At 69.7% G+C, this 16364-nt stretch overlaps 1 protein-coding gene across 1 annotated transcript; it reads left to right on the top strand.

The window, feature by feature from the left end:
- On the top strand, window positions 1-16156 carry Colec11 (collectin subfamily member 11). Its single transcript, XM_048352181.1, is given in 8 exon segments — window positions 1-151; window positions 4322-4393; window positions 11870-11941; window positions 14018-14071; window positions 15333-15397; window positions 15399-15429; window positions 15754-15828; window positions 15831-16156. Coding segments are annotated over 8 exon segments (831 nt in total). The 5' UTR covers window positions 1-3; the 3' UTR covers window positions 16145-16156.
- The last annotated feature ends 208 nt before the right edge of the window (window positions 16157-16364 follow it).

The following is a 16364-nucleotide window of genomic DNA, read 5'->3' as shown; positions in this document are numbered from 1 at the left end:
TCGATGTCCTGCCTGGCGCTCGCCATGAGCAGGGTCCTGGCTCTCGTGGGCTTGCTGACCGGCCTGGCCTTCCTGTCCCTGCCGCCCGCGGGATGTCAGCCGACGGCCGACGACCCCTGCTCGCTGCAGATTCTTGTCCCCGGCCTCAAAGGTAACAGCACCGACCCTCCCCGCTGGCTCTGGCCGCTCCGTCCAGGCGGCCCCGGGGGACCTGCTTCCCCGCCCGCGCGTTCCGGGGCCGCACCTGGACGGCTAAACCGTTCCTCAGCCGAGGAACTGCGCCCTCCCGAAGCCAGCGCCCATCGCCAGCTCGGGTCCCCACGGGGGCCTGTGTGAAGACGCCCAGTGGCCATCTCAGGCCCTGCGCTCACCATCTGCCTGGGCTCAGCGCCGGGTCCCGGGGCCCCACGGTGCGCGCTCCCCGCCGGGTCCCACAGTGCGCGCTCCCCGCCGGGTCCCGGGCCCCACAGTGCGCGCTCCCCGCCGGGTCCGGGCCCCACAGTGCGCGCTCCCCGCGGGGTCCCCGGTCCCACAGTGCGCGCTCCCCGCGGGGTCCCCGGCCCCACAGTGCGCGCTCCCCGCCGGGTCCCCGGCCCCACAGTGCGCGCTCCCCGCCGGGTTCCGGGCCCCACAGTGCGCGCTCCCCGCCGGGTCCCCGGCCCCACAGTGCGCGCTCCCCGCCGGGTCCCGAGGCCCACAGTGCGCGCTCCCCGCCGGGTCCCCGGCCCCACAGTGCGCGCTCCCCGCCGGGTCCCCGGCCCCACAGTGCGCGCTCCCCGCCGGGTCCCCGGCCCCACAGTGCGCGCTCCCCGCCGGGTCCCGAGGCCCACAGTGCGCGCTCCCCGCCGGGTCCCCGGCCCCACAGTGCGCGCTCCCCGCCGGGTCCCGGGTCCCACAGTGCGCGCTCCCGCCGGGTTCCGGGCCCCACAGTGCGCGCTCCCCCGCCGGGTCCCGGGTCCCCACAGTGCGCGCTCCCCGCCGGGTCCCCGGTCCCACAGTGCGCGCTCCCCGCCGGGTCCCCGGGCCCCACAGTGCGCGCTCCCCGCCGGGTCCGAGGCCCCACAGTGCGCGCTTCGCGGGGTCCCCGGCCCCACAGTGCGCGCTCCCCGCCGGGTCCCACAGTGCGCGCTCCCCGCGGGGTCCCCGGCCCCACAGTGCGCGCTCCCGCGGGGTCCCGGGCCCCACAGTGCGCGCTCCCCGCCGGGTCCCCGGTCCCACAGTGCGCGCTCCCCGCCGGGTCCCGGGCCCCACAGTGCCGCGCGCCCCGCCGGGCCCGAGGGCTCTCTGTTTAGAATCTTTAACTGGGTGTGGTAGTGCCTGTCCGATCCTGGCCTCCAGAGGCCGGAGGGTCACCGTTTGAGGCCCGCCTGGGCTGTCCAGAGAGACCCTGTCCCACAAGAAGTTTCCTTGTTTTCCTGCTGCTTTGTCTGTGCCTTGCTTCAGCGGGCACTGCGCGGCTGTGGGGAGAGCCTGGGCCGCACCCCGGAGAGTCAGCAGGTCAGCAGGGCCTGCCCAGCAGCACCCCCACCCCACCAGATTGGTGGTTCCCCGAATGCAAGTTGGAACGGGCCCTTGCTCCTTCGGGGTTTCAGGCGGGGCTGGAAGGGCTCCTGGTGCCGAGCCTGCGTGGGTATGGTGGGGACCACAGTCGCTCTTGGAACCCCTGGGGCAAGTTTGCCGGCCCCTTGCCCCCCTGCCCCCCGTGGCAGCTTGGGCTGTGGCCCCCGGGACCCACCCCGAGGGCTGCCGGCTCTTCTCTTGGGTGGAGCCGTTAGAGAAAGCAGATTCCAGCATTTTGGAGCTGTGACACTGTAGAGGCAACAACCACACAAGACCAACTGTAACAGGAGTTTCTGGCTGCAGGCCCAGCCCCTCACCCCGACACAGGAGACACAGCGGGGTGCGGGGGGGGGCGGGAGAGTGAAGGGCAGAGAAGCCCAGGCCTGCGCCAGCCGGGCCAGGGGACAAGAGCCGGTGCACAGCCCGGCGTGGCTGGTGCTCTCTCCGGCTGGCCCTTCGGGGCTTCCCGGCAAGGCTCACCATGGCTCCCCTTGATGGGACCATCTTGCTCCCAGGAGACTGCTGGGTGGGGTTGTGGTCCTCATGTTGGGGTGTCATTGTGGGGGTGCCTCGGGAACCCCAAGGTGGCTGCAGGGGAGAGACTCGGGGAGGCAGAAGCAAAGTGGAGGCAGGAATCCAGGCGTTCCTTCTGCTGTGGCTAGCTGTGGGCCACAGAAAGCACCAGTGCCAACTTAGCAGACCCGTTATAAAACCCCAGCATCTCTGCAAGCATCTAAGCAAGAGCGCAAGGCCCTGGGTGTGAGTTCACTCCAGGGACCGCCACCACCACGAAGAGGTCCATGGACAAACTCCAGGGACCTTCCTAGCCAGCCAAGGAGCTCGCCGTGAGCCCAGCGTTCCTGCCACGCACACTGATGGACCCTGAGTGGCCCTGCCACGTGAGCTTCTCCACGGAGTTCTCAGCCCCGTGGGGAGGCGGGGACCTGAGCCATCTGCACCCCAACCACAGGCGCCTGGGCGGGGCTTGGCAGCCGGTTGTCCTTCCATACATAGACAATCCCCAGGCCGTGTGTGTGTGTGTGTGTGTGTGTGTGTGTGTGTGTGTGTGTGTGTGTGTGCTAGACCTGGGGCCTGAACTCAGAGCCTGTGTGCTGTCCCTGAGCTTTTGGGTTCGAGGCTGGCACTCTACCACTGAAGCCACAGAGCCCCTCCTGGTTTTTCTGGTGGTTCACTGGAGATAAGAGTCTCATGGACTTTTCTGCCTGGCTGCCTTTGAACCGAGATTCTCAGGTCTCAGCCTCCTGAGTAGTGAGGATTATAGGTGTGAGCCACGGACACCCGCTTCTCCTTGGTTCTTTTGTGTGTGATCGTGCCAGTCCTGGGCCTTGAACTTGGGGCCCGGGCAGTGTCTCTGAGCTCTGCTTGCTCAAGGCTAGTGCTCTACCCTCTGAGCCACTTCTCTACTTTGGGCTTTTTCTGGTGGGCAGTTGGGGGTGAGTCTCAGAAGCCGCGTCCTCTCGCTCACGCCTCCGTGGTGAAGCCCCCGCCTCCCGTGAGGCTGCTTCCCGCACGGCTGATGAGAATTCTCACGTGAACCTCGCCCTCGTTTACCGCACGCGATGCTCTGGGCGCTAGGCCGGCGCGTGGATGCCAGGGGTCTCTGGTTTTCCCCGAGTGTCTTTCTGTGGCCTTGCTGTCTCACGGGACTCTCATCTCCCATGAGCTACTCAGAAAAGCTGGACGGGGTGCTGCGGCTCACAGCTGTACAGTGCTGGCCTTGAGCAGAGGACTCGGCAGCGCTTTCCACTGGCCGCCTCTCCCGGCCGGGTGATGCCCGTGCGGAGCCACTGAGAAGTGGGGTTCACTGGCACGTTGGCGCGAAGCAGGCACGCGTTAGTTAGACCAGGTGATGAGAACCCGCACCGGGAGGCGATGAGCCACGGGAAGCCGCTGGTTCCGAGGCGGCCCTGGCGCAGCTGCCGCGGCTGGAGGAGGCTCGGGAAGGAGAAGCCGCGCTCCGTCTGTGTCTCAGGAAGGTCATTTTGTCCCGGATGAGCTGGGAGTGGGGCGGAGGCGGCGAGGGGCCTGGGCTTCCCGGGGGCCCCCAGCCGCCCCCCTCCGCCCCCGCCGGTCTGTGTCTCAGGCTGGCTCCCCCCCCGAGCTCCGGGAGAGCGCTCTGTGGGGCCACGGTGAGGGAGGGGCTGGGGACCCGCGGGGGCGGGCGCAGTCCCGCGAGGGTTCCCCCACGCACCGCGGGAGCGCCTCCCTTCCGGGGTGTGGGCGGGGCAGCCACCCGTGCAGGGGGCAGTGTGGGACAGATCCACCCCCCGAGGGGGGGACTGCGGCGAGGAGGAAAGAGCCCCGAGGATGGAGCTGGGGGGGCGGTGGGCAGGTGCGGTGGAGCTGGGGGGCGGTGGGGGGGGTAGGGGCCGGGTGGTGTGGAGCTGGGAGTGGTGGGGGGTGGTGGGCGGGGTGGAGTTGGGGGCAGTGGGGGGCGGTGGGCGGGTGGGGAGGAGCTGGGGGACAGTGGGGCAGGTGGGGTGGAGCCTGGGGGGCAGTGGGGGGCGGTGGGCGGGTGGGGTGGAGCTGGGGGGCTGTGGGGGGCGGTGGGCGGGTGGGGTGGAGCTGGGGGGCTGTGGGTGGGTGGAGTGGAGCTGGGGGGCTGTGGGGGGCGGGGCAGGGTGGAGTTGGGGCGCATTGAGGCCCCGTGTGCATCACCTTGAGCCTCCCTCATCCCTGTCCCCCCCAGCCCGGCTGGTGTGCTGGCCGGGCTGCTAACCAGATACGACTTCTTCCACAGGGGACACGGGGGAGAAGGGAGACAAAGGAGCCCCAGGGAGGCCCGGAAGAGTCGGCCCCACGGGAGACAAAGGTATGGGCCAGGCTAGCCCGCTGCGAGGGGCGGAGGGCAGGGGCGGCCGCTTGAGGGGTGCTGGGTGGTGCACGGGGCGTGGGGGGCGGCCTGGAGGGGTGCTGGGTGCTGGGTACCGCACGGGGAGTGGGGGGCGGCCTGGAGGGGGTGCTGGGTGCTGGGTACCGCACGGGGCGTGGGGGGCGGCCTGGTGGGGTGCTGGGTGCTGGGTACCGCACGGGGAGTGGGGGGCGGCCTGGTGGGGTGCTGGGTGCTGGGTACCGCACGGGGAGTGGGGGGCGGCCTCGAGGGGTGCTGGGTGCTGGGTACCGCACGGGGAGTGGGGGGCGGCCTGGAGGGGTGCTGGGTGCTGGGTACCGCACGGGGCGTGGGGGGCGGCCTGGAGGGGTGCTGGGTGCTGGGTACCGTGTGGGGAGTGGGGGGCGGCCTGGAGGGGTGCTGGGTACCGCACGGGGAGTGGGGGGCGGCCTGGAGGGGTGCTGGGTGCTGGGTGGTGCACGGGGCGTGGGGGGCGGCCTGGAGGGGTGCGGGGTGGTGGGCGCGGCTCACAGCACAGGCGCGCAGCCAGAGCCGCGTCCCCCGGTGGGCGCTGGGGTCTGGGGCGGCGCGGGGGGCGGCACGGCCGAGGGAGGGGAGGTGTCGCCTGCCGCGCTGCTTCTGGGAGGAGTCGGAGCCGGTGCGAGGCCGAGCCCCGCCCCGAGGCTGAGCCCCGCCGGGGTTTTGTTCAGGTCGGGGGTCATGTAGGTGGGTCCGACGGTCAGCGTGACTGGCGGGGGCAGCATCTGTACCGGGTGGATGTGCGTCCATGCCTGTTTGCTGTGTCCCCGGCACTCTACCCAGGGACGGCCCCCGGGTGCTCACTCCCCGTGGATGGTCCCGTTGGCTGAGGTCAGGGGTCGCGGCCTGGCCCTGGCTGAGGTCAGGGGTCCTGGCTGGGGTCAGGGGTCGCGGCCTGGTCCTGGCTGAGGTCAGAGGTCCTGGCTGGGGTCAGGGGTCGCGGCCTGGTCCTGGCTGAGGTCAGCGGTCCTGGCTGGGGTCAGGGGTCCTGGCTGGGGTCAGGGGTCGCGGCCTGGTCCTGGCTGAGGTCAGCGGTCCTGGCTGGGATCAGGGGTCGCGGCCTGGTCCTGGCTGAGGTCAGTGGTCCTGGCTGGGTCAGGGGTTGCAGCCTGGTCCTGGCTGAGGTCAGTGGTCCTGGCTGAGGTCAGCGGTCCTGGCTGGGGTCAGGGGTCGCGGCCTGGTCCTGGCTGAGGTCAGCGGTCCTGGCTGGGGTCAGCGGTTGCAGCCTGGTCCTGGCTGAGGTCAGTGGTCCTGGCTGAGGTCAGCGGTCCTGGCTGGGGTCAGGGGTCGCGGCCTGGTCCTGGCTGAGGTCAGCGGTCCTGGCTGGGGTCAGGGGTCGCGGCCTGGTCCTGGCTGAGGTCAGCGGTCCTGGCTGAGGTCAGCGGTCCTGGCTGGGGTCAGGGGTCGCGGCCTGGTCCTGGCTGAGGTCAGCGGTCCTGGCTGGGGTCAGGGGTCGCGGCCTGGTCCTGGCTGAGGTCAGCGGTCCTGGCTGGGGTCAGGGGTCGCGGCCTGGTCCTGGCTGAGGTCAGTGGTCCTGGCTGGGGTCAGGGGTCGCGGCCTGGTCCTGGCTGAGGTCAGTGGTCCTGGCTGGGGTCAGGGGTCGCGGCCTGGTCCTGGCTGAGGTCAGTGGTCCTGGCTGAGGTCAGCGGTCCTGGCTGGGGTCAGGGGTCGCGGCCTGGTCCTGGCTGAGGTCAGTGGTCCTGGCTGGGGTCAGGGGTCGCGGCCTGGTCCTGGCTGAGGTCAGCGGTCCTGGCTGAGGTCAGCGGTCCTGGCTGGGGGTCAGGGGTCGCGGCCTGGTCCTGGCTGAGGTCAGCGGTCCTGGCTGGGGTCAGGGGTCGCGGCCTGGTCCTGGCTGAGGTCAGCGGTCCTGGCTGGGGTCAGGGGTCGCGGCCTGGTCCTGGCTGAGGTCAGCGGTCCTGGCTGAGGTCAGGGGTCCTGGCTGGGGTCAGGGGTCGCGGCCTGGTCCTGGCTGAGGTCAGCGGTCCTGGCTGGGGTCAGGGTCGCGGCCTGGTCCTGGCTGAGGTCAGCGGTCCTGGCTGAGGTCAGGGGTCCTGGCTGGGGTCAGGGGTTGCGGCCTGGTCCTGGCTGAGGTCAGTGGTCCTGGCTGAGGTCAGCGGTCCTGGCTGGGGTCAGGGGTCGCGGCCTGGTCCTGGCTGAGGTCAGAGGTCGGGTGTACTCCTGCCGGACCGGGCTGCCCACCTTTGGCATCTGTAGGGTTTATTGTGGTCATGCACATGGGATCAGGATTGGAATCCCGTGGAGATCACCTGGCTGCCCAAGGACCTTCTCCTCCTCCTCCTCCTCCTCCTCCCCCTTTCCCGGCCCCTCCGCTGCCCCGGCATCGCCCACGGCATCGCCCACGGCATCGGCTTGACCTTGGGCCCGGGACCGTCCAGGAGCAGAGCCTGGGCCGGTCACCACGCCAGCGGCCGGCGGCTCGCTCCTTGGTGTCTCCGCTGCCCCCGCAGTCCGTGGGGACGAGCTTCGGTGCCTCAACGTTGTGTCCCAAGGGCCCAGCGGGGGGGGGGGGTCACCCAGAGCCCTTGAGACTCGAGATCCGTGGGCCATCGCGGCCCCGGCCCCGGTCCCGGCCTGCCGCGCTCCGGGGTCTCCAGGCCCGCACACCGAGCTGCCCCCGGGCGCAGCTCGCTGCTGAGTGGGGGCCCTGGAGACCTCGCTCCAGGCCCAGGGGGGCTGTGCGACCTGCCTTTGTCACCAGACCCGGGGGGCGTAGAGAACGGGGTCCCCAGCTCAGCGCCCAGGAAAGGCAAGCCGGCCCGGCGGGGGCCTGGCCTGCGGGAGGGGCGGCCAGGAGGGGGCCGTGGGGAGGGCGGAGCTCGGGATCGGCGCCGTGGGGAGGGCGGAGCTCCGCGATGGGCGCCGTGGGGAGGGCGGAGCTCGGGATCGGCGCCGTGGGGAGGGCGGAGCTCCGGGGTCGGCGCCGTGGGGAGGGCGGAGCTCCGGGGTCGGCGCCGTGGGGAGGGCGGAGCTCCGGGATGGGCGCCGTGGGGAGGGCGGAGCTCCGGGATGGGCGCCGTGGGGAGGGCGGAGCTCCGGGGTCGACGCCGTGGGGAGGGCGGAGCTCCGGGGTCGACGCCGTGGGGAGGGCGGAGCCCCGGGATGGGCGCCGTGGGGAGGGCGGAGCTCCGGGGTCGGCGCCGTGGGGAGGGCGGAGCTCCGGGGTCGGCGCCGTGGGGAGGGCGGAGCTCCGGGGTCGGCGCCGTGGGGAGGGCGGAGCTCCGGGATGGGCGCCGTGGGGAGGGCGGAGCTCCGGGATGGGCGCCGTGGGGAGGGCGGAGCTCCGGGATGGGCGCCGTGGGGAGGGCGGAGCTCCGGGATGGGCGCCGTGGGGAGGGCGGAGCTCCGGGGTCGGCGCCGTGGGGAGGGCGGAGCTCCGGGATGGGCGCCGTGGGGAGGGCGGAGCTCCGGGGTCGGCGCCGTGGGGAGGCGGAGCCCCGGGATGGGCGCCGTGGGGAGGGCGGAGCTCCGGGATGGGCGCCCTGGGGAGGGCGGAGCTCCGGGGTCGGCGCCCGGGCAGCGCCCAGGGCCCCCTGCCGTCCCGGGCAGGCTCTGTCTGCTCTGCAGGCTGCGTGACCTGTGACCTACGACCTGCGTGCTCCCCGTCGGGGCGCGGCTGCTGCCTGTCGCAGGGGCTCCGGGCCGCCTCCCCGGCCGGGGCTCTGGGCTGCACGCGTCAGCCCTCGCTAGACACCGCTCCTCCGGACGCTGAGTTCAGAACGCCGGGCCTGCTGCGTGCGAGCAGCCGCTCTCCCGCTCCTTCCGTGCACCTGGGGACCCTTAGGTTTGCAGCCACGCTGCTTTCCGCCCAGGAGATTCTTCCCGAGAGTGTTTCCAACCCGAGATACACGGCCACCCAGAACACCGTCGCGGAGGTGCGGGCAAGCTCGCAGCACATCCGAAGGGGGATCAGCTCCCGGCGCCGCGGCAGGCCCTGGCGTGGGGCAGGGGCTGCAGAGCAGACAGGGAGAGAGCCCCCCCACCCCCCGACGCCCCACGCGAGCCCCAAGCCCGCCGGCCTCCTCACCTCGGAGTGCATGCAGAGCTAAGTCATGCCTACACACGATGCTGTGTGCACACATACGTAGACATGGGCACACATGAGTGCATACACACCTACAGGTGTGTATTTGTGTATGTGTGCTTGTATGCACTATATATACATACATACATGCATTTGTGTATAGGCATTTGTAAGTGGATAGTATAGATGTATGTGTTCATGAATACATGGTAGGCATCTGTTTCCATTTGCATATATATTTGCATGTATGTAGCAGGTACAGAGTGTAGCTTTGCATGTATTTATTTACTATTGTTTTTGCTGGACCTGGAGCTTGAATTCAGGGCCTGGGTGCTATCCCTGAGCCTCTCTGTGCTTAAGGCTAATGCTGTACACTTGAGTCACAGTGCCACATCTTTCTCTGGCTAGTTTACTGGAGATAAGAGTCCCATGGACTTTGCTGCCCAGGCTGGCTTCAACCTTCAGTCCTCAGATCTCAGCATCCAGAGTAGCTAGGAAGACAGGCCTGAGCCTGTGTATATTTATATGTGGACTGGTGTGTGCAAGCTTATGAGTGAATGCATATACATGGACACATGGACATTTGGGTGTATATGTATATGTGAATATGCACGTGGCATGTGTAAGTAGTGTAGAGATATGTATGGAAGAGAGGTGTTTTTTTTTTGCTTGTTCTAGGACTTGAACTCAGGGCCCGGGCATTGTCCCTGAGCTTCTTTTGCTCAAGGCTAGCACTCTACTACTTGAGCCCCAGCACCACTTCTGGCTTTTCTGTGGTACTGAGGAATCAAACCCAGGGTTTCATGCGTGCTAGGCAAGCACGCTACCACTAGGCCACATTCCCAGCCCAGAAGAGTGTATGTCGATGGATAGCGTGCAAGTGCATGCGTGTTTATGTACGCATGCACACGTGTGACTATATGTCTGTGTTCGTGGTGTGTAAATGTTTGCGCATATGCAATGTGTGGCTGGGTCTGTGAATGCACGCGTATATGTGTACACACCTGTGTGTAAGCACTACGGCACACGCGTGTCTGCATGTGCGGGGCACAGCTGTGGGTTTAGGGCAGAGGGGATGAGGACAGGACAGGCGAGGCCACCTGGCGGTCCCGGCCGCCTCCGGGGCGCGCGCCCTGGCTCACGGCAGCGTGGCCCACATGGCGCGCGGGCTCTCTGGGGGTCCCGTCTTCCTTCCCGGGGGCTTCTGTCTCTGGTTTCCACCTAGCTGCTCCGGCTGGGGCGCTGCTCGTCTTACCACGTGACCGAAGGCCCCCAGCCTGCATCAGCCCTGTGAAGTGCGGGTGGCCGGGCCCATGTGGCCGGGCGTGCTTCCTGCCTCTGGATGGGCGCGTAGCGCACCTGCGCTGCCACAGGTGCTGTTCTGCTCGGCACAGGGGTCGAGCAAGTGGCGCGGACGGCCCGGGCCGGGGGCGGAGCTGGTGCTGCCCGCCAGGAGCCTGGACGGCTGTGTGTGCACCCGGAGGGGTGCCCTGGGCCGGGAGTCACCGAGAGGGATGGAAGGAGGCCGTGGGTTTCCCCCGCGTGTCACCCCGTGAAGTCCCTCACTGCGGGTTCCGGCTTTGCAGCCCAGCCCTCCTCCCGCCCTGCGCAGCCGGGGCTCTGCCCGCCCGCACCTGCGGACCTTGGACGGGCATCGGCGTCCTGTGTCCTGTGGTGACTCGTTGGAAGGGCCCGCCCGGCCTCGTGCGTCCCCGGGGCAGCTCTGCCGCCCGTAGGCCCGGCTTCCCGCCCGCCTGGAGCTCGCGGGCGTCTGCTCCACCGGCGCCCACGGAGCCTCGTTCCCCGCAGCGGTGCCCGCGGTTTCTGCTTCCTGGTGCAGGGCCGGGCCCCTGGCTTCTCTGGGGGCAGGTGCGGACCGCCGGGTGCCGTGTCGGCCTCAGCCCCGCCCTCCCCCCGCGTGTGCCGTCACGCGCTCTCCAGTTGCTCGTGCTGCTGAGGTGGAGAATCTCACGGGGGGGAGGGGGGGAGGGCCAAGCTGAGTTGTGTGTGCTGACCGGTGCTTCCCCCCCCCCCCCCGGGGACCTCAGGCCTCTCCCCCCCTCGTCCTGTCTGCCTGTCACCTTGGGGAGCTGTCTGGGTTGAAGGGCCCGGGAAGGAGGGGCTGGAGCTTCTCCCCTCTGACCACAGCTTTAGGGGCTCAGCGACACACCACGGCAGCCGGGCAGGAGCGGGCAGGACACGAGGTTCCTGAGTGACCGGCATGGTGGTTCCCGTGCACACGCTGTAGAGCAGGACATCCACCGAGCGGCGCTCCCCGCCCGAGGCCGCGGCCCGTGCTGGGGCCGGGTGGACAGCCGTGCTCAGCGGCAGTGAGGAGGCCAGCGGGTCCTGCTGGACGCGTGTGTGACACAGGTTGAGACACGAGGGGGTGTGCCACAGGTCTCGGTGTGAGGGTGTGTGTGTTACAGGCTCATGGTGTGCGTGTGTGCTACGGCGTGCTGTGTGTGTGTCACGAGTCATGGGATGAGGACTGGAGCACGGGCAGGCGTCTAGCTGCAGCCCTGACCAAAGCCCAAGGCGAGCGGGCATCTCGGGTGCTCATTCCCCGCCCGCTCCTGGAGGTCATCTGGAGGCGCAGCCCGCGGGCCCCGTCTTCCCACCGTGTGGCTGTGTCCTGAGGCCTGGGAGTGGCGATGGTGGGTGTGGTGGAGGGGCTGGCTGGGCTGGGCTGGTTGGGTGTGGTGGGCTGGGCTGGCTGGGCGTGGAGATGGTGGGGCGTGACGATGGTGGGTGGCTGGCTGGGCTGGCTGGGCGTGGCGATGGTGGGTGGGCTGGGCTGGGCTGGCTGGGCGTGGCGATGGTGGGTGGGCTGGGCTGGCTGGGCGTGGCGATGGTGGGTGGGCTGGGCTGGCTGGGCGTGGCGATGGTGGGTGGGCTGGGCTGGCTGGGCGTGGCGATGGTGGGTGGGCTGGGCTGGCTGGGCGTGGCGATGGTGGGTGGGCTGGGCTGGCTGGGCGTGGCGATGGTGGGTGGGCTGGGCTGGCTGGGCGTGGCGATGGTGGGTGGCTGGGCTGGCTGGGCGTGGCGATGGTGGGTGGGCTGGGCTGGCTGGGCGTGGCGATGGTGGGTGGGCTGGGCTGGCTGGCGTGGCGATGGTGGGTGGGCTGGGCTGGCTGGGCCTCTGCTCCGGGGGCTCCGGAGCGCTGCGCGCGCCCTCTCCTGTGCTGCGGTGCGGGTGGCTCTAGGAGAAGCGCCTCTTCTCTCGTCGACGGCGTCCCTGGGTGACCTGCGGAGAGCCGTCCAGTGTCCCGCGTGGACCCCGGGAGCTGAAGAGCCGGGATGGCTGAGCTCGTGTCGTGAGGGGCATGTGGGGTCCCCTCTGCATTGACCCACTTGGATCTTGTTGTTTTCCACAGGAGACGTGGGGGACAAAGGACAGAAGGGCAGTGTGGGTCGCCATGGAAAATTCGGTCCCGTTGGTGCGAAAGGTATTTGATCCTTGCCTCCCGGCCCTCCCTGCCGGGGGTCTGAGAGCTGGGGTGGACGGCGCGGCCTGCCTGCGTGGAGGGCTCGCTGGTCTCTGTGTGCATTGCAGGAGCAAAGTTCTGCTGCAGTGTTGACCCCGCGGTCTGAGGGGCGGCCTGCTGCGGGGGGGGGGGGGGCGGGGTGAGGAGCTGCAGCTGGGGTAGGGGAGGGGCGGCCTGCTGGGGGGGCGGGGTGAGGAGCTGCAGCTGGGGTAGGGGAGGGGCGGCCTGCTGGGGGGGGCGGGGTGAGGAGCTGCAGCTGGGGTAGGGGAGGGGCGGCCTGCTCTGGGGGGGTCGGCCTGCTCTGGGGGGGCGGCTTGCTCTGGGGGGGGTGAGGAGCTGCAGCTGGGGTAGGGGAGGGGCGGCCTGCTCTGGGGGGTGGGGGGGGTGGGGTGAGGAGCTGCAGCTGGGGTAGGGGAGGGGCGGCCTGCTCTGGGGGGGGCGGCCTGCTCTGGGGGGGGCGGGGTGAGGAGCTGCAGCTGGGGAGAGCACGTCCAGTGTGGAACCGCCACTAGCACGGTGGGACCCCACACGGTCCCCTCGCCGCGGCGGAGGCGCTGGCCCTGGGCAGAGCCGGGAAGGTGGGCGGAGCCTGGAGGGTGGGCGCCCTGGGCAGAGCCGGGAGGGTGGGCGGGGCCGGGGGGGGTGGGCGCCCTGGGCAGAGCCGGGAGGGTGGGCGGGGGCCGGGAGGGTGGGCGCCCTGGGCGGTGCGGGTGGGCGCCCTGGTCGGTGCGGGGAGGGCGGGCTGCGCGGCCCCGGGGAGCCCGCGGGAGCGCCTGCTGCAGATTCCCCGGCCCCCGGCGAGCCTGGGGCGATGGCGCGGAAAGCCAGCGCTGCAGGCGTGTGCTGCGGAGGTCGTGTACAGTGAGCCACGGGCACGCGGAGTGTGCACCCTGGGGTTATTCCGAGCATGTCCAGTGTGGAGCCGCCACTAGCACGCCGGGACCCCCACGCGCTCCCCTCGCCGCGGAGAGAAGCTGCCTCCCCCGGGCCGCCAGCCCGCCCCACCGCAGGCCCACGGCCCTCGCCCGCTTCCGGAGCCGTGAACCCTGTTCTGGGGAGCCCCCCCCTGCCTGCCCCCCAATGCGCCCTGCGCACGGGCCGCGCGTGTCCATTGCCATCACAAGTCTCCCCCCTTTCTGTGGCTGAGTAACTCACCCCACGGCTTCGTGCCTTTTGTCTTCCCGGTTTCTGCCGCAGACCCTGGCTTGTTCCCCGCCCGGCTGCCGTGAATATTGGCACGCAGAGGGTGTGTGCATGTGTGTGCTTGTCACATGCCGTGTGTGCGCTGGGCAATTCAGTGCTTCGCACACGAGCCCGCACACGAGCCCGCCCTTCGTTGTCTTTGCCTGTTGGCCCCTCTCTGGTGGGGTCGTCCCGGGCCCGCGGCAGGCCCTGACTCTGCAGGTGGCTGGCAGGTACCGCCCTCCACAGAGACATTTCCCTGGTTCTGGGGACAGGGTGGGCCCCGCCACCCGCCCTCCGCCATGTCCTCTGAACTCCAGTGCAAACAGTCACGGCTGATTTACAGCAGCGAGAGCTCTGCCGCCGTCATCCCAGCCAACCCCTCGCTACGGCGAGACGCAGAGGAGCAGGTGGCTCGGTGTCTCCTGTCTGCCAGGCGGTTACGCCGGGCGTGTGGGTCCTTCGTGAGGCCCCACGGCGGGGTCCAGGGGACCCATGCGAGCGTGGCTGCCTCAGTGCTGTCTGCTTCTCCCGATTCCTCCCTCTGCCCCCCCACATGGCAGCTCCTCTCCGGTGTTCCGGCTGTGGGGGGGGCCATGGGGAGGAGGGCTCGCGCCAGGCGGGTGTTGCTCCGGGTGTTGAAGATGCTTCCGACACCCCGGGTGCTGGAGAACCAAAGCCGCAGTTCACATCCCACGCCCAGAGGAGCCCAAGGAGCTCTCAGAACGAGCACGGAGGGGCTGGAGGAGGCTCGGGCGTCGCACAGGAAGGAAGCAGTGGGGTTGCCTCGGTGCTCTCCTACCTCGGGACACAGCCCTGCCGCACTGCGACTCTGCTTTTGCTTCTCCTTTTCAGGTGAGAAAGGAGATTCTGGTGACATTGGACCCCCTGGCCCGAATGGAGAACCAGGTATGGCACCAAGGGCCTAAGGACTTTAGATAAACGCTAGTAGACTTAAACTTGGAACTGTGAATCACAGAGTCAACGATCTTTGGCTGGGAAACGGGGCAGTCCACGAACAGACGTGCGCTCTCCTTTGGTGCAGATGTTTAAATGTGTGGCTTCTTTATTTTAACGTTTCTGACCGTTGTTGTGAAGGTGATGAGCACAGGGGTCACCGTGACCTGAGTCGGGTCAAGAGCGCATTCCTTTCTGGACACCGTCCCTCCTCCCCTCACAAGCTCCTAACTTTTCCTTCCCGTCCCGCCCACAAGTCGAATAGCTCGTGTTCAACACGGTGTCCAGTGAGCATCACTGCTGCACTCGTTCACCGTCTGTCCCCTCCATTTCACTGGCTCTGAAGTTCCGGACCGGAGCTTGAACTCGGGGCCTTGTGCTCTCGTGGCTTTTCCCCTCCACTTCTGGCCGTTGGGTGTTTGCTTGGAGAGACGAGCCTCGCAGTCCCTTCTGCCGCGTGGTTTTGAACCGTGGTGCTTGGACCTCAGTCCCGAGCGTCTGCGGTCACGGGTGCGAGTCCCCAGCACCTGGCTCGGAGCGCGGAAGCTGCGGTTTGTCTGACTGCCGTGCCTTGGGCCTGGGCGTCGGCGGCCTGTCCCCGGGCTGGCGAGCCCCACGCCCTCCTGTGCTCTTCCTCCACCTTCAGTCCTCGGGAGCACGGCGTCGAGATTTCCCCTCCTCCCAGACATCCTGCCGCGGGCCCCTCCCGGCCCGGCTGGCCCTGCTCCCGGCTCCCCCCGCCGGCTTGGGAGCGTCTGTTCCCGGGGGCTCCGGGTCCAGTGCTCGTCCCCCGCCCCTCCTGCCCCCTCCTCGCCGCCCCCTCCGGAGGCTTCAGATGCCCACGTGAAGGTCCCCACTCGTGCTGGCCGAAGGCGGTGCACACGTGTGGTCAGCCGGGACGCGAGGGGTCCGCGGTGTGCAGACACGGGCCGCCTGCGGGGCCGGTGGGGGAGCTGGGACAGTTTGTGTGCTCTGCTCCCGCTCCCCTGCCTCGGGGCGCCCAGGCTCCCCGTCCTTCTCCGGAGCCCTCTGCCAGCGCCCTCAGCTCCCCACGTGTGTGCCACCAGGCGTCTCAGCCCCCGCACCCCTGCCTGGCAACGGGCCTGGGGGACTGTCTCTGTCTCCCTTTCCTGGCTGTTCCGTGGGTGACGGGCCTGGGGGGCTGTCCCTCCCCCCCCGGCTGTTCCGTGGGTGACGGACCTGGTCCCCGCAGGCGTGCCGTGCGAGTGCAGCCAGCTGAGGAAGGCCATCGGGGAGATGGACAACCACGTCACCCAGGCTGGCGGCCGAGCTGAGGTTCATCAAGAATGGTACACGGGCCCGGCCCCCCGTCCCTGCTCCCTGCCCCCCGGCCTCCTGGCCCCCAGGTCCCCCGGACCCCCCTGTCCCCGGCCTCCCAGCCTCCAGGTCCCCCGGACCCCCCTGTCCCCCGGCCTCCTGCCCCCGGCCTCCCGGCCCCCCCTGTCCCCGGCCCTCCCAGCCTCCAGGTCCCCCCACCCCCCCCGGCCCCCGGCCCCAGCCCCCCCGCCCCCGCCCCGCCGGGCCGTCTCTGCCCCATGCTGTGGCTCGGTCTCGGCCGGCGGTGGGTGGGGCGCCCTGTTTGTCTCAGCACCGCCCCCCCTCCCCCCCCCCAGCCGTGGCCGGCGTGCGGGAGACGGAGAGCAAGATCTACCTGCTGGTGAAGGAGGAGAAGCGCTACGCCGAGGCGCAGCAGCCTGCCAGGGCCGGGGGGGCGCCCTGGGCATGCCCAAGGACGAGGCCACCAACGGGCTGATGGCCGCCTACCTGGCGCAGGCCGGCCTGGCCCGCGTCTTCATCGGCATCGACGACCTGGAGCGGGAGGGCACCTTCCTGTACGCCGACCGCTCCCCCATGCAGACCTTCCACAAGTGGCGCGGCGGGGAGCCCAACAACGCCTTCGACGAGGAGGACTGCGTGGAGATGGTGGCCTCGGGGGGCTGGAACGACGTGGCCTGCCACACCACCATGTACTTCATGTGCGAGTTCGACAAGGAGAGCGTGTGAGCGGCGGGGGGGGGGGGCCCGGACCCCCGGGTCTCCCGGCCCGCACTGGCCCGCGGTGCGTCTGCGGAGTTTTTATTGCCTGCCTCGTAGCCAAAGCGTATGTTACGGCGTTGTTATTCAGAACGGGGCCTTCGTAAGCCTCGCAGGAGCCACAGCCCCTCACAGGCTGCAGTAGCTAGTGCGAACGCCGCCCGCCTTCTAACCTCTACGTGGACGTGAG

This window comes from Perognathus longimembris, chromosome 8, assembly GCF_023159225.1.
Source record: "Perognathus longimembris pacificus isolate PPM17 chromosome 8, ASM2315922v1, whole genome shotgun sequence".
In the NCBI taxonomy this organism is placed as follows: domain Eukaryota; kingdom Metazoa; phylum Chordata; class Mammalia; order Rodentia; family Heteromyidae; genus Perognathus; species Perognathus longimembris.
The sequence above is the reverse complement of the archived record's forward strand: the minus strand, read 5'-3'. Positions and strand labels throughout refer to the sequence as shown.